The sequence below is a fragment of the Vipera ursinii genome (genome assembly GCF_947247035.1).
Source record: "Vipera ursinii genome assembly, chromosome: 1".
In the NCBI taxonomy this organism is placed as follows: Eukaryota; Metazoa; Chordata; class Lepidosauria; order Squamata; family Viperidae; genus Vipera; species Vipera ursinii.
Genome location: NC_139512.1, coordinates 331,332,508 through 331,357,347, shown reverse-complemented (window position 1 = coordinate 331,357,347; position 24,840 = coordinate 331,332,508). Strand labels below are relative to the sequence as shown.

The following is a 24,840-nucleotide window of genomic DNA, read 5'->3' as shown; positions in this document are numbered from 1 at the left end:
TCAGAACCTTGAAGGCATAATTTGAGCAACTAGAGGCTCAGATGTATAAATGAGTATAAATGATATGTCCTCACCCAGCAGCCTCATCTTATTGTTAAACAGGAGTGGGTGGAGAATCAAACCCCGAAGAACCCTCAAGCCAGGGACAGATCCACTCTGTCAATTCTGACTGAAACCGCCTGTGGAGGAAAACCACTGAAACACGATACCTCGTATTCATACTCTCAAATATGTTTGTAACTGGGACTGTAATCAGAGACTAAATGTCAAGGGAAGAATTTCTGGGGAAAAAATACATTCAACAATACAGTATATACTGTTCTGCTGCCTTTAATCAATCTTGTTCTTGTGCCAAGCAATTATCCAGAATTGACAAAAAAAACAACCCAAAAACCTAGAAAGGACATCTGCTTCAGTGATAAGTCTTAAATCCATTATATATGTGTGTGTATATATATATATGTGTGTGTGTGTGTGTGTGTGTGTGTGTGTGTGTACATATATGTACAAACACATATTTTGAACACCTTGCTGGCCCAAATACGGGCCAAATCTTTTTTTGCCTGTATCAGCCCAAACTCAGACCGTCCACAGGCGGTAGTCACAACTGTGACAATCATTATTTGCGTAAACTTTTTGGATTGCTAACAAAGAATTAAAGGGAGACTGATATAGCTATTTAAAACTTATTTTTTCTCATCAGTCAGCCACACCATTCTGAGATTCGAACCTGGGCTGATTGCACATTAGGCAGTTGTTTTAACCTCTAGGCCACAGGCTCTTTCTCACTTTGTCCGCTGCATCGGAGAGGGAAGAGGCAGGGGAGATATGTCTTGAGTATTTTGGCCCGTATTTGGGCCGGCAATATGCGTAAATTTATACACACACACACACACACACACACACACACACACACACACAAATATTTGTTAAGTATTTAGAATATCTTGCTAGGCCCCAAACACGGGACAAATCTTATTGCCTGTTTCAGCCTAACCCAAGGCCATCCGCAGGCTGTAGTCACAACAGTGACAGCTCATATTTGTGTAAATTTAATAATAATAATAATAATAATAATAATAATAATAATAATAATAATAATAATAATAATAATAATAATAATAATAGGTTGGAAGGGACCTTGGAGGTAATCTAGTCCAACCCCCTGCTCAGGCAGGAAACCCTACACCATTTCAGAGAAATAGTTGTCCAATCTCTTCTTAAAAACTTCCAGTGTTGAAGCACCCACAATTTCTACAGGCAAGTTGTTCCACTGGTTAATTGTTCTAACTGTCAGGAAGTTTCTCTTTAGTTCTAGGTTGCTTCTCTCTTTGGTTAGTTTCCATCCATTGCTTCTTGTCCAGCCTTCAGGTGCTTTGGAAAATAGCTTGACTCCCTCTTCTTTGTGGCAGCCCCTGAGATATTGGAACACTGCTATCATGTCACCCCTCACTCTTCTCTTCGTTAAACTACACATACCCAATTCCAGCAACCGTTCCCTATATGTTTTAGCCTCCAGTCCCCCAATCATCTTTGTTGCTCTTCTCTATACCCTTTCTAGAGTCTCGACATCTTTTTTTTGGATTGCTAACAAAGAATTAAAGGGAGACTGATATGGCCATTTCAAACTCATTTGTTCTCATCAATCAGCCATACCCTTCTGAGATTTGAACCTGGGCTGATTGCACATTTGCCTAATATAATATAATATAATATATCTCCTCGGGTTATATTATATCTCCTTGGTTTCCATTGGATGCTTCACCCCACTCCGCATTTTTAAAATATTCTTTTCATATATGCACTGACAATCCAGGAATGCCTTCAAAGCAGTTGGGCTGAGTATTCCAGAGGATAGTTTCAGAATGCTAATATGCTTTGTGAAGTTCTCTTTGAAAGTTTTGCAAAACCACCTAGAAAGATGGGTGGCATATAAATTTAATAAATAAATTAATAAATCAAGCAAGTAAGCAAGCCTTGGTAAATGCAAAGATAGATTATAAATATGAAGATTACAAATTATACAGGCAGAAATGGAAACAGGGATAGCAAGAGCAAATCTGACTTATCATAATCTACACAACTATGCATAACTGAGCAGTACAGGGAGTGCAGAATTATTAGGCAAATGAGTATTTTGACCACATCATCCTCTTTATGCATGTTGTCTTACTCCAAGCTGTATAGGCTCGAAAGCCTACTACCAATTAAGCATATTAGGTGATGTGCATCTCTGTAATGAGAAGGGGTGTGGTCTAATGACATCAACACCCTGTATCAGGTGTGCATAATTATTAGGCAACTTCCTTTCCTTTGGCAAAATGGGTCAAAAGAAGGACTTGACAGGCTCAGAAAAGTCAAAAATAGTGAGATATCTTGCAGAGGGATGCAGCACTCTTAAAATTGCAAAGCTTCTGAAGCGTGATCATCGAACAATCAAGCGTTTCATTCAAAATAGTCAACAGGGTCGCAAGAAGCGTGTGGAGAAACCAAGGCGCAAAATAACTGCCCATGAACTGAGAAAAGTCAAGCGTGCAGCTGCCAAGATGCCACTTGCCACCAGTTTGGCCATATTTCAGAGCTGCAACATCACTGGAGTGCCCAAAAGCACAAGGTGTGCAATACTCAGAGACATGGCCAAGGTAAGAAAGGCTGAAAGACGACCACCACTGAACAAGACACACAAGCTGAAACGTCAAGACTGGGCCAAGAAATATCTCAAGACTGATTTTTCTAAGGTTTTATGGACTGATGAAATGAGAGTGAGTCTTGATGGGCCAGATGGATGGGCCCGTGGCTGGATTGGTAAAGGGCAGAGAGCTCCAGTCCGACTCAGACGCCAGCAAGGTGGAGGTGGAGTACTGGTTTGGGCTGGTATCATCAAAGATGAGCTTGTGGGGCCTTTTCGGCTTGAGGATGGAGTCAAGCTCAACTCCCAGTCCTACTGCCAGTTTCTGGAAGACACCTTCTTCAAGCAGTGGTACAGGAAGAAGTCTGCATCCTTCAAGAAAAACATGATTTTCATGCAGGACAATGCTCCATCACACGCGTCCAAGTACTCCACAGCGTGGCTGGCAAGAAAGGGTATAAAAGAAGGAAATCTAATGACATGGCCTCCTTGTTCACCTGATCTGAACCCCATTGAGAACCTGTGGTCCATCATCAAATGTGAGATTTACAAGGAGGGAAAACAGTACACCTCTCTGAACAGTGTCTGGGAGGCTGTGGTTGCTGCTGCACGCAATGTTGATGGTGAACAGATCAAAACACTGACAGAATCCATGGATGGCAGGCTTTTGAGTGTCCTTGCAAAGAAAGGTGGCTATATTGGTCACTGATTTGTTTTTGTTATGTTTTTGAATGTCAGAAATGTATATTTGTGAATGTTGAGATGTTATATTGGTTTCACTGGTAAAAATAAATAATTGAAATGGGTATATATTTGTTTTTTGTTAAGTTGCCTAATAATTATGCACAGTAATAGTCACCTGCACACACAGATATCCCCCTAAAATAGCTATAACTAAAAACAAACTAAAAACTACTTCCAAAAATATTCAGCTTTGATATTAATGAGTTTTTTGGGTTCATTGAGAACATGGTTGTTGTTCAATAATAAAATTAATCCTCAAAAATACAACTTGCCTAATAATTCTGCACTCCCTGTATACCAAGGGCATATATTGCACTACAGCAAAAGGGGCCTATCTACTGGTTGATGCAACTAGCCTCTTAAATATTTTTCTGCAAGGGTGCAACTCAATTATACTTCGCATGATGGCACAGTGATCCTGCTATTATTCTTTCTCACACACAATACAGTTCTTTTAAAAAAAGCCCTGAATAAGTTTTATATTATGAAATGCCACCAAAGCAAAAATAATTTTTAAAAATCACAATTTTTAGAGCCTTGGTGGAGCAGTGGGCTAATGCCTCCTTAAGTAACACCAGCTGCCTGCAATTAGTGCAGGTTCGCATCCCACCAGGCTCAAGGTTGACTCAGCCTTCCATCCTTCCGAGGTAGGTAAAATGAGGACCCAGATTGTTGGGGGCAATTAAGCTGACTTTGTAATAATGCCGCTTGGGTGTGTGTGAAAGCCCTAATCGCGTCCGCAGATAATCGCCCGGCCGCCCTGTTTAGGGTGACTCGCTCACTTCTCAATCAGGAGGTGAGGGAGGATCCCTTGCAGGGTCGTGCCGAGGAATTTAGTCAACATCTGTCGGATAAAATCGCTCGGATTCGGACCGGTTTGGACTCCAACTGGGCAGAGTCAGGCGATCAGGACACGGGCGGTCTTGTCAATGTTACCTGGGAAGAGTTTGATTCTGTGACCCCTGATGAAGTGGACAGGATTATGGGGAGGCTGAGCTCCTCCACATGTTTGTTGGACCCGTGCCCTTCCTGGCTGGTTTATGCAGCTAGGGAGAGGACACGAGGCTGGCTCCAGGCGGTTATATCTGCTTCCTTGAGTGAGGGTTATTTCCCCACCGTCTTGAAGGAGGCGGTGGTGAGACCTCTCCTCAAGAAGCATGCCTTGGACCCAGCTGTATTGAATAACTTTCGTCCAGTCTCCAACCTTCGCTTTCTTGCAAAGGTTGTTGAGAGTGTGGTGGCGCATCAGCTCCCTCTGGTCCTGGATGAAGCGGATTTTCTGGACCCCTACCAATCGGGTTTCAGGCCCGGGTACAGCACGGAGACGGCATTGGTCGCTCTGGTGAATGATCTCTGGAGGGCGCGGGACAGGGGATATTCCTCTGTCCTAGTCCTATTAGACCTCTCGGCGGCTTTCGATACCATCGACCATGGTATCTTGCTGCGGCGTCTCAGGGGATTGGGAGTGGGAGGCACAGTTCTTCAGTGGTTCTCCTCCTATCTCCTGGGACGCTCGCAGTCGGTGTTGGCAGGGGGGCAGAGATCGGCCCCTAGGTCTCTTGTTTGTGGAGTTCCTCAGGGGTCGGTTCTCTTGCCTCTCCTGTTCAACATCTACATGAAACCGCTGGGTGAGATCATTCGTGGTTTTGGAGTTGGGTATCATCAATATGCCGATGATACCCAACTTTTCTTTTTGACCCCAAACCACCCCAGTGATGCCCTCGCTGTGATGTCCCGTTGCCTGGAGGCAGTCCAGGTCTGGATGGGGAGGAACAGACTTCAACTCAACCCTGACAAGACTGAGTGGCTGTGCATTCCGGCATCCCGGGACATTCAAAATGTTCCATCTCTTTCTATGGGGGGTGAGCTCTTACCCCCCGTGGATAGGGCTCACAACTTGGGAGTCCTCCTAGATTCACGGCTTACCCTGGAAGACCATATAGTGGCCGTGACTAGGGGGGCTTTCGCCCAGGTTCACCTGGTGCGCCAGTTGCGGCCCTATCTGGACCGGGATGCCCTGTGCACGGTCACTCATGCGCTCGTGACCTCTCGCCTTGACTACTGTAATGCTCTCTACATGGGGCTTCCCTTGAAGACCACTCGGAGGCTCCAACTGGTACAGAATGCGGCCGCGAGAGTTGTCTTGGGAGTTTCCCGGTACTCCCATGTTACACCTTTGCTCCGCGAGCTGCATTGGTTACCAGTTGTCTTCCGGGTGAGGTTCAAGGTCTTGGTTATGATCTTTAAGTCCTTACATGGCATGGGTCCGGGTTACCTCAGGGACCACCTGCTGCCGGCGTCAACTCCCCTCCGCCCTGTGCGTTCCCACAGAGAGGGCCTCCTCAGGGTGCCTCCGGTAAGGGAATGCCGACTGGTGGCCCCCAGGGGGAGGGCCTTCTCTGTGGGCGCTCTGGCACTATGGAATCAACTGCCGGTGGAGCTCCGGATGACATCAGACCTCCGAACCTTCCGTCGCGGCCTGAAGACCCACTTATTCGAATTAGCTGGTCTTGCCTGATGGGGGAATATGGGCTTTTAAAATTGTTGTTTTTATTATTGTATTATTGTTTTTTATTTGGGCATTGGTTTAATCTTATTTTAACTTTTGTATCGTAATTTATATATGCCCTGTGAACCGCCCTGAGTCCCTAGGGAGAAGGGCGGTATACAAATTAAATAAAACCTTAAAACCTTAAAACCTTAATAAGCAGGCATATACATAGAATGAAGGCTACTGCTAAGCTTGTAAGCTGCCCTGAGTCTTCGGAGAAGGGCGGGATATAAATGGAATTAAAATAAAATAAATAAAAAATAAAAATTTCTATTTAGTATCTGGTGCTACAGACACAGAATCTTCACATTCTTCAGAAAGTAGTTTGCATGGCTGCAACTGTTTATATTTTTGAGGATGTGTAAACTGGTCATCTAAAAAGCATTGCCCAATATGTAGGGTTCATTTATGACTGATCTAGCTACAGTCCAGGACTTCCTGAGAGCTGTGGAGAGGAAAATGCACAATCCAAGACTTACTGCCGTAATTTCAAGACCTGAGGTAGCCATACAACCCAAGAATAATGTACAGGTAGTCCTCAACTTACAACAGTTCATTTAGTGACAGTTCCCACGACATTGAAAAAAGTGACTTATGACTGTTTTTCACATCTACAACCACAGCAGCATCCCCAGGACCACATAATAAAAATCCAGACGCTTGGCAACTGACTCCTATTTATGACCTTTCTTGTGTCCCGGGGTCATGTGATCCACCTTTTGTGACCTTCTGACAAGCAAAGTCAATGGGGAAGCCAGATTCACTTAACAACCATGTCACTAACGTAACAACTACAGTGACTCACTTAACAACTGTGGGCAAGGAAGGTTGTAAAATGGGGCAACATTCCCTCAACAAGTGTCTCATTTAGCAACAGAAAGTTGGGGCTCAATTGTGGTCATAAGTCGAGGACTACCTGTACTATATTAGGAAGGAATTCCTGCTCTCCTGCATTTCAAAGAACATGGTTGATCTCTTTCACAATAATAGCAATGTTCCCTGTGGCTTTGCAAATCCACACTGGAGCGTTCAAGCTATTTACTTAAAAAGTGGGTTGGCTGTTGAAGTTCCAGGCACACAACCAACCTTGTGATCTTGATCTAGATGCCTGAACTTTGCTCAGTGCTTAAGTAAGCAGACTTAGCTGACAGAAGTGAAAGTTCAAGTGCAAACACGGCATTACTCAGCTGGACACCCACTCTCCCTGAGCCATGAATTCTAATTACATGTTTTGCCACTGCTGCCAATGATTCTTATACTTGCATTTCTGCTTAAACAAACTCAGAAACAGTAATTGTTGTTATGTCTTTATAATAATTGGACAAGAGGTAAATGGTGTTTAGACTGTCTGGTCTGCCAGAATTTTCCCCTTATTATTTTGGAGAGTAATACAAGCTCATGAAACAGTGATTTCCCATCAAGATCAGGATTATCCAATCTAAAACTACCAGTAAGGAAGTGGAACCTAGGAAGCTCCAAAAAACAGAAGAGAAAGTTTGTGGTCTTGTTCTGGCCTGCCAATAGCTTGTGGAAATCATGTGAATTGCTGGCAGTTGTTCCCAAATGTGCCTCCTTCCTCAGTTTCCCTGGACACCTCACCAGAAACAGAAGGAACTTTTGCTAGGTATCATACAATGACTAGGAAGAACAGAACACATTGGCAGTTTCAGAGTAGAAATACTTTTCAGCTGGATTGAAATTTACCCTATATAAAAGGGCTTTTTGGACATCTGGATAGACATCTGTTATTAAAGTGGGCTGCCCAAAGTACAAGATCTTCCTAAGAATTCAGATGTGAGAAACGTGGTCTTTAAGAGTTCTCCACGATTAAATTTGATTCAATTCTGCTTGTGCTTCATGACCCTCAGATTCTGGCTATTTTGCCTCCATATTGACACCAACAGCATCATCACAGACCCTAGAAACTTCACATACAAGATTAGAGGTGTCTTAATTGGATAAATACCATCATCTGCCAGCAATGCTCTTCCAAATTCTATGAAGGACAAATGAGCCAGGCTTTGCACAAGTTTGATTCAAAACAAGGACAAAGTAATGTCAGATCATTTTAATACCCTAGGACATTTAATACCCTAGGACTTTTCATTATGCTACGAAGAAATTTCACCAGCACAATAAATTGAGGAAGAAATTTGCCAGCATTGAAAGGTTTCAGGCCATCTTAGAAGACATCTAAAAGGTTTTTACCATATTACAATTACTATCCCCCTCTGGGTACTTACTGGGTACCAATCTTTGAGGGAGATGGGCAGTTCAGAAGTTTAATCAATCAATCAATCAACCAATCAATGATGAATCACTTTTAACTGTTTCTCATGCAAACTGCACTGCACAACCACACTGTCTTTCCCCACCATTTCCCCCTCTCCATATCATTTCAGTTTAAATCCCACATCAATTTCCTCATGCATCAGTTAAAGAAAGATGGGGAAAGATATGTTCCTTAGCCTTCAGAATTATTTATAAAGATCTGCTTGATCCACAAGAAGGCATAGTACTGAATTTAGGTAACACTTCTCCCAAAAGTGAAAAGCACTTTGGTGTAGTAGTTACAAGCACCAGGCTATAAACCAGGAGACTGTGTTCCAGTCCTGCCTTAGATATGAAACCAGTGAGTGACCTTGAGCCAGTCACTCTCCCTCAGCCTTTGAAAGCAGGCAATGGTAACTCACTTCCAAAATCTTGCCAAGAAAATGACAGCACTTGTCCAGGTAGTTGCTAGGTACTGATTTGAAGGGATGAAAAATAATGACAAAAAATAGCACTCTTACCAGCTGCAAGAATCATACAAATGAAATATTTATAGAAACATCTTTTTTACATCTGTTATGTATTCTAAAAATTTATCTAAATATGATTCTAAGGAAAGACAAGAGTCATATGGGCTTAAAATCCAGATTTAGTTTAAAAAGACTGATATTTTTATTTCTGCAAATTTCATACAATTTCAGTTCTATATACGGTAATATACACAGGTTTGATTGTATGTTTTTATTTCTGCCACTACAGATGTATATCACACAGTCTCCAGCTTTCAAAACATCTACTTAGGAAGAAGCTGAAACAGCATTTAGTGTACAGTTCAGACGTTACCACACTAAAACTGGACAGCTGGCTTTATGAAAGGGCACCTAGAAAGTATATCTGTTTTCCTTGTATGCTTTTGTGAAAGACAGCCCTGATCAAAATTGAGTGGAGCTGTCTTAAAGAAATGTTTTTCTCCTTATGTTCTAGTTTATGGAACAGTTGTAAAAGATCCAGATAGTATTTTTTTTAAATTATAATGGAAAGGGGATCATAATCAAACTTTTGATTTTTTTAAGTATATATGATTTTTCAAACTGGACATGGTTGTATTTTATGGATAACATGGGTATTTATTTATTTGAACTGTTTTCAATGGTCTTATTCTAGTTTTATAAATTGTTGGGAATCTTTCTGGAGTCAATCAATCGATCAGTGTGTAGGTTTAAATATGAATGAAATGTAGGTTTAGTTATGAATGAAAGGGATAAAATATATGTCAGAAAGAATGAGTCAGTGGCTTAGTGATAGTTACCTGTTGTGCTCAGGTGAATGGTATGGCTGAACATGAGAAAAAAGCATATACAATTATGATTGCCACAAAAGGATGAAAAATACTCTCATAAGAAATGAAAACAGCCATGTAAAAGCATATGTTGTATTAATTTTGTTACATTAAATAAAAATTGTAAAGTGAAGAAAAAAATGATACTAAGTTCAATGTAGTGAGAATGGTTTTATTTAAGAAGTATAAGGGAAAGGGGAAAAGAAGACATAGAATTAAGTCAAGCATGAATGGGTGCTGAATGAATATGAACACAAAGTGAGTGACCCATAAGAATGAAATATATTCAGTTAGCCTAATCATATAGAGAAAATAGTGACCAAATTACAAAAAATATGAAAGATGAGTAAACGTATTGAGAGAAAGGGAAAACTAAGAAAGTTAAATTTGGACAGGGTTGATGAGATCCTTGAGAGAGAGAACAAAGGGAGATTATGGATGTGTTCTCTAGGGGTTTGTAAACACAGAAAGAAATGGAGAAGTATAATAAATGGGTAAGAAAAACGAGTAAGAATAATGTTATGTCCTATATGGTCATATAATGGTTCTTTTCAAAGCAGAACCTTCTACATGTATAGTATAATAAACAGATTCAGTAGCATTCTCCCCCCCCCCCCATTATCTATGACTTCAATTTCTTTGGCTTATCATTTCTTACTTTCTTTCTGCATTTTTCATAAATTGATTAGTCCCAAACGGAATAGTGTGAAGTGTGTATTTGGGTGTATATGTATGCATATATATTTTAAAAACTTAAATGGGAGATTAACATGCTGTAAAATAAAGTACAACCTAGTGTGTCTTATTCATTTCCTAATATGGTTCAGCATCTCACACAAACCCTTTAGGGAGCCTTCTTCCTTTGGAAGCAAGCCCGTACGTCCAGGAAAAATGTGAGCTGATATGGTGAGGAACAACTTCACAATTTCTCTTAATGTAAATGGATATTTTGTTCCTGGCCATGTTCAGCATGGCAGCCATTCATTAGGCTGAACCAACTGGCCCCAAAAGATTAGAGATCTCTGCTTTATATGTTCTCACTGAACATGAACAAAGAGACATTTAATAATAATAATAATAATAATAATAATAATAATAATAATAATAATAATAATAATAATAATAATAATAATAATAATAATAATTTTATTTATATACCACCCTTCTCCCGGAGGACTCAGGGCGATGAACAGGGCAAGCATAAAAAATACAGAGATACAAAAGTTAAAAGGGATTTAAAACGAGTAAGAATAATGTTATGTCCTATATGGTCATATAATGGTTCTTTTCAAAGCAGAACCTTCTACATGTTTTGGATTACAACCTTCTGGTGTAGCCCAAGGCAGCTCACGTAGAATTTTGCTACTATCTAGAATGACATAGATTAATATGTACTAAAGCAGAATATATATCACTTTCTTCTCCATTCCTTATCCAGAGGTTAGATCACTTTACTTCATAATTCTCAGTGTATCTTCTCTGCTACCTCTAACCTGCTTTTTTCCCCATTCTTCTTTTCTTCCTTATATTTTATGTCCACAGAACAAACATGAAATGCTTGTAACCTGCCAAGCATTACTGCAATGAAACCACTGCAAAAATCAGTTAGGGATTCAGTAAAATACGATTTTGCTATAAACTGGAAATAGTTATTTACCCAGGGTCCCATTAATGAGGAAATGAATGAATGAATGAACCAATCAATCAATCAAAAGAACACAGTATATCATCAGGAAATTAAAACAGACCTAATCAGGTGCATTTCACCTGGGCCAGACATTATGCTACTTTGCACTAAACCAGGGGTAGGCAACCTTGGCTCTTTTATGACTCGTGGACTTCAACTCCCAGAATTCCTGAGCCAGGAATTCTGGGAGTTGAAGTCCATGAGTCATAAAAGAGCCAAGGTTGCCTACCCCTGCACTAAACCAAGGAAATAGAACTAAATAAATTCATCACACACTCTTCTAATTATTCTCCAGTACTCATAACATATCTTTATGGCAGAGTCCACAAAAACAATACATTATCCATTCCCTTCCAATTAAACCGATACCTTCTGCAACCTCCTGCATTCAGCCATTCACCATTCAGTGAAACATCTTCAAGAAAGTCCAGTTGCCTCATAGAAAAGCATCTTTGGGATAACTATGACCTGGATAACTGAGAATCTCCATAGACATTCAGAGGAACTAATCTGCTTTAATCTTTAAAAAATTGTTTTCAATTGTTTTTCAAAGTCCAGTTGCCTTTGGAAAAAAGCATGTTTGGGACAACCAAGGCTGGATGACTGAGAATCTCCATAGATATTTGAGCCAAGCCTTCTCACACTGAAAAAGAGTAATAATGTATGCTTGTTTGACTAACTCTGCAGTAGGAAATTGATGGTGGTTAAATGGATAGCTAGAAATAAATAAATGCATAGAAAGGCCGTATCTTGCTGAAATATATTTTCAGCTATTTATACAAATCAGATGACTCTCATATAAATAACAAAGTCAATTTATTGAGAAATAGATTTTCCCCCAAAAGAGTCTCTTCAGTTTCCTTACCCACGCTTTATTACAATGATTCATTCTTAAAAATATATTTTCTTTTTCTTTAAAAACAAAACAAAAGGGAAAGGGAAATAAACTTACCTAGCATCTCCTTTTGAAAGGTTAGTGTTCACAGGATGAAGAATAACTTTGTTGGTCTCCACATCCGTCACACATTTTGTATGCAGATCTATTTCTATTATGGGAAGAAAAGGAGGGGATAAACATGTCAAATGCCGTTCTTAGAACTATAGTTTTATCGCAGGGGTGTCAAACTTGAAACATCACGGGCCAGCAGTTTGATACCCCTGCTTTATAGTATTACAAACCTGATCATTTCTACTTTGCTAATGAATTTGTCCCCTGATTATCTGAAACTGCCTACCAGGATATTCAGCTTTATACTTGTTCTAAAGTATAAATAAGTTACAGCAGCTTCCCCAAATCTAGCATCATCCACATCTGATGGAATACAATGGTCTGCATTCTACAGTACTTGTATGGCTGGGGCCCCAATAGTTGGAAATGATGGGAACTTTTATCTAACAGATGGAGAGAAGGCACCATTTTTGGGGAACCTACTGCAGGTTTCTTTATGTTGCTCCTCCCATCTCCAAAGAGCTGGTTGTATAGAACCTGCAGAGACATCTGAAGGACTGTGAAGGAACTATAAAGTCCAGAAATAGAGAGGAAGGAAGACAAAAGCTGTCACACAACTATTTAAGTTAGGTAAGTGGGAGAAGGACATTTCCTCTCCACTATCAATATGTTTTGTCATTGTTACATCCAGAACAAAAAGAATTCCTTAGTGTAAAGTACAAGACTTACATGAAAATTCTATGAAATAATGTAGGAAATAATGTAGGAAATAATAATGTAGGAAAACACTGCAAATACTGCAAATAGATCTACCACGGACAATCAGACCAAAACAGATAAATAATACTGGATTAGACAGACCAACTGTGAAAGACTGGTACAAGTGTTGTTGTTGTTAGTAGTTGCGAAGTCGTGTCCGACCCATCGCGAACCCATGGACAACATTCCTCCAGCCCTTCCTGTCCTCTACCATCTTCTGGAGTCCATTTAAACTCACACCTACTGCTTCAGTGACTCCATCTAGCCACCTCATTCTCTGTCGTCCCTTTCTTCTCTTGCCCTCAATCTTTCCCAGCATTAGGCTCTTCTCTAGTGAGTCCTTCCTTCTCATTAGGTGGCCAAAGTATTTGAGTTTCAACTTCAGGATCTGGCCTTCTAAAGAACAGTCAGGGTTGATCCCCTTTAGGACTGACCGGTTTAAACACCTTGCAGTCCAAGGGACTCGCAGGAGTCTTCTCCAGCACCATAGTTCAAAGGCCTCAATTCTTTGGTGCTCAGCCTTTCTTATGGTCCAACTTTCATAGCCATACATTGCAATCAAATGATGCAGCCATTTCCTCTCCCCTATTCCACATCAGGGTATAAGCTAATGATAAAGAATCCAAGAAGGATTCTACTTCTCTATCCCCATTTTCCATTTCTATCCATACCATCATACATTTTATCTTATCAGTATCTGCAGACTTGAGGAATGTTCTTCTCAAATTCTACTGAATGAGGATGTTTATTTCCTTCTTTGTTGCTCAACACTTCTCAAACTGAGTGTAAGCTGAGCCTGCATGCAGGAAGGACACTGAAGGTGAGGACATTGTACACATCTCCTATGTTGACTGCAGTCTTCAAATATTCACATTTGTGGCTGAGGCTTTGAATTGGTAGATATCAAGAAACATGTAACTTTCTTTCACTACAAAGATGTTGGGAACAAAACAATGCTTCTTCCTGGAATTGATATTGATTCTATACTGCAAGTTCAAGTGGGTATCATTTACATTTCTACAAATGGAAGCTGTAAACTCACTTCATTGAAAATCCACCTTTTAAAACATCTATCCACAAACTAGCTTTACTGGCAAAAAGAAAGAAAAGATGGGAGAACCACTGTCTTCTAGAGAAAATGAAGTATAATCTGGTATTTGAATAATTTTAAACATATATTACATCTGGGCAGCAGATAAATATTCCAAATTAATAGAACATTTTTAGCTTACACTAAAGAAAAATATATTCCTGCTTCTTCTTTCACATTTGCAAATGAGAGCTATTGAAAGCGAGCAGGAATTAGTTCAAACAAAGAATATAATATTTTCTTATTGAACATAAGATGGAGGGTGGAGAAGGTAACCTAAGGCAATATGCTATTTCTTTTCAATAAACATAAAATAAGGCATATAGGAAGCACTTCAGATATAAAAATAGCTTTTCAAAATATTCACCCTGGAAAACTGTGGGCAGATTTCTTATCAAATAGTTTTAGGTTCCCTGGACTGAATAGGATAACCAAAAATTATACCTTTTATGTGGATAGTATTACTAAAACATAATTAATTCTGAAGATACAAGCAACTTCAAATCCTACACACACAAAATGCAAAATGATTTACAATCTATCCAAGGCCTGAGGGTCAAACTTTATGAAGGACTCCATCAAATCAGAAAGGATTAAAAAAAACCATGACAAGATGATTAGAAGATTGGCAATTGAAATATATGAGAATGAGACTTGACTATGATGGTAAGTTATAATATACTTGAATCCCGTGCAAGTATCTGAAAGGAGGTCAGATTTAAAAAAATGCATATTAATTGGTATCATCCAGGGATGATTTTAAATTATAGGAATGAAGATTCTTCTGAGCTTTAGCAAAATGCTTTAAAAATAACAGCAATTTAACAGTGGAATCAATTATCTGGTGAAGTAGTAGGCTCTACATTGGTTGGCTGGGGAATTCTGGGAGTTGAAATCCCCACATCTTCAAACTGCCAAAGTTGAGAAACACTGAATTTGATTTTGATTTAAGTACCTGATTTTTTATTTGAGCACCTGCATTGACAGGAACTAGACTTGATCCAAGTAGCCCCTTACAATTTCATCAACGGAGACACAGAGTTTGCTTAATCATGGCTTTGATAACAAGCAACAGTTGAACTGACACCATTAAGCTATAAAGTATGGTTTATAAACCACTTATGCACTTGGCTAGAACCAGGAAACTGTGACTTTTAGTCCCACCTTAGGTATGAAAGCCAGCTGGGTGACTTTAGGCCAGTCACTCTCAGGCAAATCAACCTCAGAGTAGTTGTTGTGGGGAAAATAGGAGGGGGAAGGAGTATTAGATATGTCCACTGCCTTGAGTTATTTATAATAATAAAAGTGGAACAAAAAATCTAAATCTAACTATACTAAGCCAAACTAGACATATATTAGTGCTCAGCATAATGTATAAGCATGGTTCTATTTACTGTGTTCATCATCAAAAAGGAGATGAAATGTTACCAATGTATTTAAGGAGTGTGTGAAGAAGAATGATATTTCCAAAGGTAATCCTAGTGATAGGGGTTGTTTTTGTTGCAAAAACAAGAAAACATTGTGTAATTGGAGTAGTTGTTTAAAAATTTTCTAATATTATGGAATTTCTACATTGAACCACTTGCTGAAAAGACTCCATATAAAAATTACAAAGCTCATGCATGTTATGGAACATGCTGGTATCCATTATCAGGTGAATATAACTACCACTAGTTACGTTTAACTACTGTCCCAAATGTAATAGATACATTCATGAAATACACTTCTGCAGCTGTCAATTACAGCAAATTAACAGTAAATGTGTCAAGATCATCAGTCTTCTCAAATAAAATCTCACATTTTTCAATCACTTTCCAAGAAATATTAAAATCCTTATGATAGAAAGCTCCAGTGATTCTGGAAATTCCCAAACTGCAACCCAAAACCCACTTATTTATCGCAAAGTGCCAATGGCAATTTAATTTGAATACTGAGGTTTTAGTTTAGAAAAAAACAACTCATACATTAACATCTTTTGTCTTAAAAGAAAAACACAATAACAAAGCTTTGAATGATACGAACAACGTTTTACTGAAAGGTAAAAGTTTGCATTTGGCATGCTTTTGAACAATTAATGTGATTTTTGCTGTTGTATGCATGCTGATAATTTGTCTAACCTTGGCTTATACTTTGTAAGTTGGGGGGGGGCATGAAGGGAGGCTCAGCCAATCTCAATGTATACATGGTTGTACTTTGACAATAAAGGTTCATTCATTCATGCAGCACTCAGGTCATCTGTTAGTCTGTTTCTGGTGTCAGATTTGATATAATTCAAAGCTGAAAACAGCATGCTCACTCCGGAGGCTTGTTTTAGCTAGGAAGGGGCTTGAGAAATGGCTTTTTCCTGCAAAAACTTAGCCAAAGAGCAAGGCACATGTGTCCACAGAGAGGGCTCCAAGTGCCCCCTCTGGCACACGTGCCATAGGTTCTCTACCACTGTCCTACAGCTTCAAATAGATACCAGTTGGCATTCCAAGAGGGGGAAAAAACAGACTTCTTAAAGGGAGATCCAAATAACACTACTAATTAGAGAAACAAGGTATGGAAGATAATCATATCTCTACTCTATTTCCTCGGTGAACATGTGCTATTCTTGAGATATCTTTCCTTTAACACCATCCCTGATTGAAAAGTAAAACTTGCAATGACTCAACAACCATGAATTAGAAAGAAATCCAGAGAAGCCACAGTTTTATGAAGAATGCCAGCTAAAAGCATTCTTCTGCAGATGGTGAATGAAGCTATGGATGGATGGAAGGAAGGAAGGAAGGAAGGAAGGAAGGAAGGAAGGAAGGAAGGAAGGAAAAGATGGGAATTCAGAAAATGTTTTATATACAGTAGATTCAGTGACTAACTCTACAATACAGTGCATACTTTCCTGAGGGTCTCCTAATAGACCTACTTCTAAATACTATGTGAGGTGATCTGCTGCTTGTGACACTGATCGTATTTGAATTTAGAGTCAAAAGAAAAGTTGAGGGAAAGGGGAATTTATAAAAAGCTTAAAACAGGGTTTACAATCAGCATTTTTTTCTAATCACTTTACAAAGGATATGCCTGTACAATCCATTAAAATTTCAGACTACAATAGTTCATTTATTATGTATGAGTACAGCAGCTAGAAAACACACAATACTTGTATTCAGATTTCCAGTGCTAGGTAAGATAGAAACCCAAAAGGTAGCCCTGCTACAACAAACTTGTGGAAGAAGAATATACTTAGAAACATTATTTTGAGCTTGCAATGTTTGCAATAGTGCAAAATAAAATCCAAACGAGCCATCTTTACCTCTCATAAATCTATCCTTCAGCTAAGAAAATTTAGTAAGTTTTGAAGTGCACTTTAAATGAAAATCATCAGTCATTTGAGGGCTAGCTATATTATGAACGTGTTCTTAAATTTTGTATTCTTGTAATCTTTACATTAATGTTTTAGATCACTAATAAACATTTATTTATTATTTATTATTTATTTATTATTTAGATTTATAAACATATGGGTTAAACAATGTGGTGCATATTGGGAGCAAGTTTCAAGTGTTTCATATAAAATAACTGCTTCCTTTCAAAACAGACATATTTAATTCACTACAGTACCATAAAAGAGCATTGAGACTTTCATAAAAGGATGTGGCAATTACATGCCTTTATCACTGTTCTGAAACTATATGGCCACATGCTTCACTTTTGTAACAGTTTCCCCAAACTTTATTAGTTCTGCCCTACAACTTAAGAGCACGTTCAGAATCAATTAGCACTACGTGCAAAATCTTCTTGGTTTGGAAAAGGTTAACTGAGAACAGAATCCATAGAATTCTCTTACAGTATTTTGCTAGCAAACTTGAATGTGCCATTTTGTCAAATGGATAATTCCTCTAATAGGTTTTGTCTCCTGTAACTAAACATTCCAGGTTACATCCACACATTTCTCACATTCTTATTTCAAAGATGTACAGCCCATAGAAGTTCAAATAGTTTGCAGTATTAGCAAAATACACGAGTTGTGCAGGAAAGGGTTGTTGATATTTGTGTAAAGAGGTTCAAAGAAGAATCCAATACAGACTGTATGATTAATTAATTAATTAATTAATTAAGGTTAGATGGAAAGATTAAGGGAGAGAACAGAGACAGAAACAAAAGAGAATCTATCTTGTGAAAGACCAACCCCAAATTCATTTGCTCCTATCATAAACATGGTTCCTTTATCCAAAACCTGAAAATTAACAATTCAGAACCCCTAGTCCACGTTTCCTCACCAGTCTCATCTAAGTTCTGTATAACTTAGCATTTTTTGTCTTGCCTCCATAATGTTGTTGGGGTAGCTCCCACATTAAGGAGCACATCAAATAGTTAGTGATGATATGGTTGTATGGATGTCCTTGGGAATACCTTGGGGAGCACCTGCGGCCAGCATCAACTTCCCTCCGCCCAATACGCTCCCACAGAGAGGGTCTCCTCAGGGTGCCACCGGTCAAAGAATGTCGACTGGTGGCCCCCAGGGGGAGGGCGTTCTCTGTGGGCATGCCGGATTTATGGAACCGTCTTCCGGTTGAGCTCCGGATGGCGCCCGACCTTCGCTCCTTCCGGCGCGATCTAAAGACGTATCTTTTTGAACAAGCTGGCCTGGCCTAATGGGAGGGGGTTGGGTTTTTATTACTTTTAAATGTGTTTTAATCTATCTAAGAGTTCTGGGTAGTTGTTTAATTTTTTTTAAAATTTTTGTATTCTGTCTTTTTAACATGTATTGCCCTGTTCACCGCCCTGAGTCCTTCGGGAGAAGGGCGGTATACAAATAAAATTAATAAATAAATAATAAATGTCCGAAATAATTAGGAAGCTGGCTGATGGTCTTTGAGGAAAGTATATCAGTGAATGTAGCTTGAGATAAAAGCACTGCCTTCACTGAAGTGCTTCATTTTTATCTCCTATGTTTTTAAAGTATGCATTGTAAAGGGGATTGGAATATGTTTGCCAATTTAGTAGATGGGAGTGTATTAAAGTTTAAGAATCAGAAAGTTAGCCAAGATCAAAAACTAGTTTTACATGGCCTTGTTTTTCTAAATCAAAATCAATTTTTTAGGTTCAGATATACAGATAGTCCTCAGACCAGTTGCTTAATTAGTGTTTGAAATTATGACGGCCCTAGAAAGGGGCTTTATGGCCTGTAAAAGACTTCCAACCATTACAAAATCTCTCTCTCTCTCTCTCTCTCTCTCTCTCTCTCTCTCTCTCTCTCTCTCTCTCTCTCTCTCTCACACACACACACACACACACACACACACACACACGGCAGTCATGTAATTATGATATGAGTTCTTGGGGCACTGTTCTTGTGATATGGGTTCTTCTTCTGTTCACACTTACAACCAGTGCTTTTTTTGGTAAAAAATAAAAAAAGGTGCCGGAACTCACACATGTCATACAACCCGCCTTGCCTACCCTACAAGGTTCCATCCAAAAATGGTGCCGGAACTCCATTCTGGCGTTCTATGAGAAAAAAAGCCCTGCTTACAACTGATTACCAAGTGCCCCACAATCACATAATCGCCATTTGCAGTCTTCTCTGCTTGCCTCCTCAGAATGTCAGTGGGGAAATCGACAGTGAAGGACACCCTTCTTTCCTCTGGGGGCTGGCAAAAAGAGCACCCTGCTGATCTTTGCCTGCGTGAATCTCAACAACTGAATTGCAAGCAGGCATGGAACTTAAAATCCTTCTCTCCACACTTCAAGGGAGCTCTCTGCAGAGGCAGGGAGACAAGGACACTAAGCTCCGTTTATTCCTGGACCTCCTCTTTCAACATTCAAGCAGGCACTGAGCAAAAATCCCAATCCCTGTCTCTGTGGAGTTCTACACAGAGGCAGAAGAGAAGGAGCCCAAGCTCCATTATCTGCCTGGATTTCCAAGCATGCACAAAGCCCCAAATCCTTCCCTCCTCACCTGCACATTGCTCTCTGCAGGACCCTAAGCTCTGTGCCTGCTTGAACCTTGGCAGCCCAAATCCAAGCATATACAGAGCCGAAAATCCCTCTCTCCCTACATCCTTCCCCTTTCCTTTCTCTAACTCTGCTCTTTCACTCAAAGGGGCTGTTACTCCGGGAGGGAATCTCAGCTCTCACTCCTCAGCTGAGAAGTCTCAGCTCTCAAAGGGCTGCCTGTTGGGCATGTGGCGGGGTGGGGAGGAAATCTCAGCTATACATGAAGCTGAGATGTCCTTCCAGCAGGCAGCCCTTTCACTCCATCCACTCAATGACCCAGAAGATCACTTAAGCGACATAATTGGGAGTGCCATGTTTGTGGTCATTGAGCGAAGCAGTCATGTGAACATCTCACTTAATGACTGCTTTGCTCAACATCCAAGGCTTCCCAATTGTGATCGTAAGTCGAGGACTATGCGTAACTCCATATCATTACCAGTTGAACATGAGAGACAACGTTTCCTTAAAATTACACCAGAGGAAAGGATTCATTTATGATAAAGTAAAGCATAGTTCGATTTTTAAAATCGGAAAGCTATGATTTAACATTGTTTTTTTTTAAGAAATAAAGATTTTAGACTATTCTTCTTATAGGTTTGTGAGATGAATATAGAGAGATTTCAACATATGGCTCCAGGAAACTGAAGCATTTGTAACTGAAAGCAAAGATCATGTAAACCATTTTTCTCTAGATAAGGCTATTGTTAGGGCAAACAATGGCATGCATAAGACATGCCATTACTCCAAAGTGAGAGAGAGCTTTGATATTTGCCACACTCAACACAGAAGCACAATTGATACAGGAATCTCAACCCAGCCCCTACCCGCCAAGTGTCAATTTCTACTTTTAAAATTCAGCTGTCAAACAAATTTCCCAGTTCCATTCAATACTATGCACACACACCTATATTTCAAATGTAAAATATGTCTGTTTTGATACCATGCATAGTTATGAACGGTTTGAACAGTTTACCTTTTTTGGAAAAAAAAATAGTTAGATAATAAATGTATATCCATTTGCCCTTTTACTTTCACAAGTTTAAATATAGAGAAATTTTACAAATTCAACCAGTCCATGATTTTCTGCAATAGTATGACCTTTATATCTGCAAAAATGTCAACAATTATCTTAGAAAGATTGAAGAAGTTTCTGTCTGGAAGATGAGAGTGTAGAATTTTAGAGTACAAATTTAATAAAGAAATATGCAAGTGTAGCTGAAACAGACATTGTCCAGAGTAATGGAGGAGAGGTGGAGCAAGTCAGCCCCTTCCTGCCACTAAAAATTCCCTGCCCCGGCCCCCCTGCCCCCCTTCTTCACTTTCCCAAGATGTTAGCTGGCAGATTTTTTAGCCAGGCACTAATTCAACACTAACAATTTTACACTTGGGAACACAGAGGAGGGTTGAGCATCTGGTTAGATGGAAAGAATATTCTTAGATCAAACCAGAACGACAAAATTCTCCGCCTCGAAAACAAAATGGATTGTGAATGATATGGTTCTGATCTAATGGATCAACACATCAAACTCTTAAAAAGTGATCTTTTTACTTTTTGAACAGAAAGCCACAAACAGGGAAAAGCAGCAGTTGAAATTCTAAATGGTGTTATGGCCTTGGGGGTGGGGCCCATAGAGAATGATATAGCCGTTTTGTTTAGGGCTTCATCTAATAATTACTTGAGTGATAATTCTGTAAGCTCATGTGAAATGCAAACTATTCAGAAGGCCAGTTGCCTTCAAGCGGAAATGTAAAAAGGCAGGGTATTGACAAATATAATCTGTTATCTATTGATAAGAACTAGACCTGCATTTCTTTAGGCTTGAAGGTTTCAGACCTTACCATCTTGCTATAATCAGATAATTACAACCTCATAGTAACAAAAATGCCATTGGGAAGACATTTAAAAAGTGTTGTTCCCATCAGGATTGTTGCTATTGTTAGGGGGAAAAAAGGGTAGTGAAACATGATGAAGGAGGATCCAGGAAACACTGTAAATTCTAAACTCTGATGAATAAAACATAATGGTTGTGTTCACTTCCCATGTTATGCCAATGAAGCAAACTGTATTATTTGCTTGGATGTAGCATACAATATCGTATTGCGGTTCACACAATCTATTAGTATAACTGCTGGGTTCTCAAATGAACCCTATTCAACCTCATTTGAGCCTAGAGTAGTGAACGAATTGGGTAAATTAGTTTTCATTACACTTTGCAGCAGTTAAGAATTTCTGTATTCACTGTCTTGCGATAACATCATTTTCTGCTTGATACAGAAGATGACCTAAACAGCTTGATAGGGATGGAAATTCATAGCATAGGACAGGTTTCTCAGTGCAGTCTCTGGCTCTCCAACCTAACAGATAAGAATGTTTAGACTTCTTGGCATTTGAGCATCCTGTAAAATGCAAAGCTTAGCAACTAGCTTTTTGAAATATTAATTCTCACATGAGGGGAAGGAGAAAAGTTGAGATACTATATATTATCTGGGCCATACATGGGGTAGGGGGAAAGAGGGTATTATGTATAAAAGGTGCTATTAAATGTCCTATTTATTTAAAAGACATATCATGAAAACACCATTTATTTGCTCATCTAACTAACGTAACAAAGTTTAAGAACACCAGAAAATTTCCTCCCTGCCTTCAAACATTACCAAAGAAAAACTATTCATGTCTATCTTCCATGATAGGACATGCCTCAATTGAAATATTAGGAGACAACCTGTCTTAATCCCCATGCTTGTATTAACTCACCCAGGTAGTTGACACCTGTGAAGAAACATATAGCAAAAAATGTAGCTACAGCACCTCACTAGGTGCTTCCCTACCATCATGCATGCAGATTTCTTAAGGGTAATATTACGATTAATATTGCCAATCTGAATTAAAAGCAATGCCCTTGTGTGAAGCTGCACAAAAACTGTATATCTGGCTACAAAGTAAAAATAAATGTGAGTAGGTGAAAACAAGACTGTGAAGAAGATATATCAAAGGGAAAACTGGAAAAACATAAAAAAATCACCTAAAAGGGGAAAGGCAAATTTACAAAAAAAGGGAAAAAGGATAAGATGACATTGACACAACTGATTTAACCAGGTCAGTTAACAACTTGGCAGGCCATTTTCATAACTTTAACCTTAGATTTTTGTTTTGTCTGGTGGCCATCTGGTTAATGTGTAGTGTTATGACTTGTGCCAACCCAGGAAAGTTAATAACCAGGTGACACATATTGTATAAAGGTGGTCAATCTCTCATTCTCATCTGGCCTCCAAATTGCTCAAGATCTACTTGATTCTTTTTAACCTTGAAGGAAGAGATTTGACTTTAATCTACACACACAGACCGAGAGTGTTTGCTTATTTATTAACTCCTCCTTAAAATTTGGGCCGCACATCTTCAGTTGCTTTCCTGTCCCAGGTGAAGGAAGGACTTCCTATCCTATGAGTACAGATTATTCTGTTCCCGCTCCTGTCCCAGGGGAGGGGTGTGTGTGGACATAGAACACCTTGTCTCTGCTGCTATTTGGGCAGCAGTGCCTATCAAGCAGAGAACTACCCTCCAATTCCTAACACAGGCTGGTAGTGCTGCTTCCTATCTTCTGTGTTTAGGATTCCTGGTCACACTTTCACCTTGGCAAGGGATTCCCTCCCCTCAGCGGGAGGCACAAACTAGCTTTCCAGCTGCTCCTGCTGCTGCTCCTTCTCTCTTGTTTTTCTCTCTGCCTCCTGCCCCAGGGCAAAATATTTTTCCATACAATGGAGGAGGAAGTGGCTTTTCTCTCCTGGACTTTCTGACCCAGACCTTCTCTGGGTCAGAACGCGGGCTGAGGTTTCTTCCCCCTTCTGCAGCCCTTCAGTTCTGGGGAAAGCCAACCCTTCCCTCTACCCATTGTTAACCCCTTAAAGATTCCCTTCAGCACCGGGGCAGTGGTGTCTCTGCTCCGCCGGTCCCCACCCCCCCCAGTCTTTTCTGCTTTTTAGATGCTTTTCAACCACTCAGCTGGGAGGGGGGGTTTGTTGATATGTGGTCCTGGAAGGGGGTCTCTCCCGCAAGCTTCCCGAAGCCTCCTTCGTTCTGTCCGCTTTTAATCCACTGCAGGAGGGCCACCTTTGCCAACACGAGGGGAGAAAGACCTGCCCAGCCACACAGCCCTTAAGGAAGGATCGTTGTCGGTTCCTGCTCCTCGACATTTGATTCCTTCGCAAATGTATTTGCGTGGAATGGGGGAGTCCTTTTCTTTGGGCGCTGCTTGGGGAAGTCTCCTCTCTTCCTCCGTTCACGCTTACTGGAAGGCGCCCGATCAGCTCATCGCCCCCGCAACTCACCTCTCTTATTCATGGGTCGGATCCGAACCGCCACCTTCACTTTGGAGCCCCCCATCACGTCAACTCCGCTCCTCTTCACTTTTCCGCAGGCTTCCGTCTTCGGGGACGAGAGCGAAGGAGGAGGAGGAGGAGGAGCATGGTTACGGGGAAAACCCTCCCACGAGGACTACAACATCCAGAGGTCTCTGCGCCGCACGCGAGCATTTTTTTTTCTCTTTCTCTTCTCGTTGCCTATTGGGAAATGTGGTCTTCTCTGTACAGTCTTTTAAGCCCTTTCTAATGTCCGGAACTGGAGCTCGCGAGGAGCAGAACCGGGACGTGTAGATGAGCTTTTGGACGTGGGTGATTTGGGTCTGCAGTTTTGGGGAAACAGGTGTTTCAAGAAGAAAAAAAAAATCTTTGAAAATAGCACATCTTGGAGACCTTCCCCTCTAATCCTCTAGATGTCAACATAAATACACACATATATTGTATTGTATTATCTTGGATGAACAATCCATCCTCTTTTTAAGTGAAAAG

General features: G+C 40.0%; 1 protein-coding gene across 3 annotated transcripts in view; it reads right to left on the bottom strand.

Moving 5' to 3' along the window:
* KIF13B (kinesin family member 13B) overlaps nucleotides 1-24,453 on the bottom strand; it is a 157,619-nt gene extending 133,166 nt beyond the window's left edge. For all 3 annotated transcript variants that reach the window (XM_083354305.1, XM_083354306.1, XM_083354307.1), the window contains exons 1-2: nucleotides 24,322-24,453; nucleotides 12,174-12,267 (exon numbers count right to left, since the gene is read on the bottom strand). In XM_083354305.1, the coding sequence (XP_083210431.1) occupies nucleotides 12,174-12,267; nucleotides 24,322-24,376 (149 nt within the window). In that variant the 5' untranslated portion in view covers nucleotides 24,377-24,453. The remainder of the gene's footprint in view (nucleotides 1-12,173; nucleotides 12,268-24,321) is intronic.
* Nucleotides 24,454-24,840: the final 387 nt, after the last annotated feature.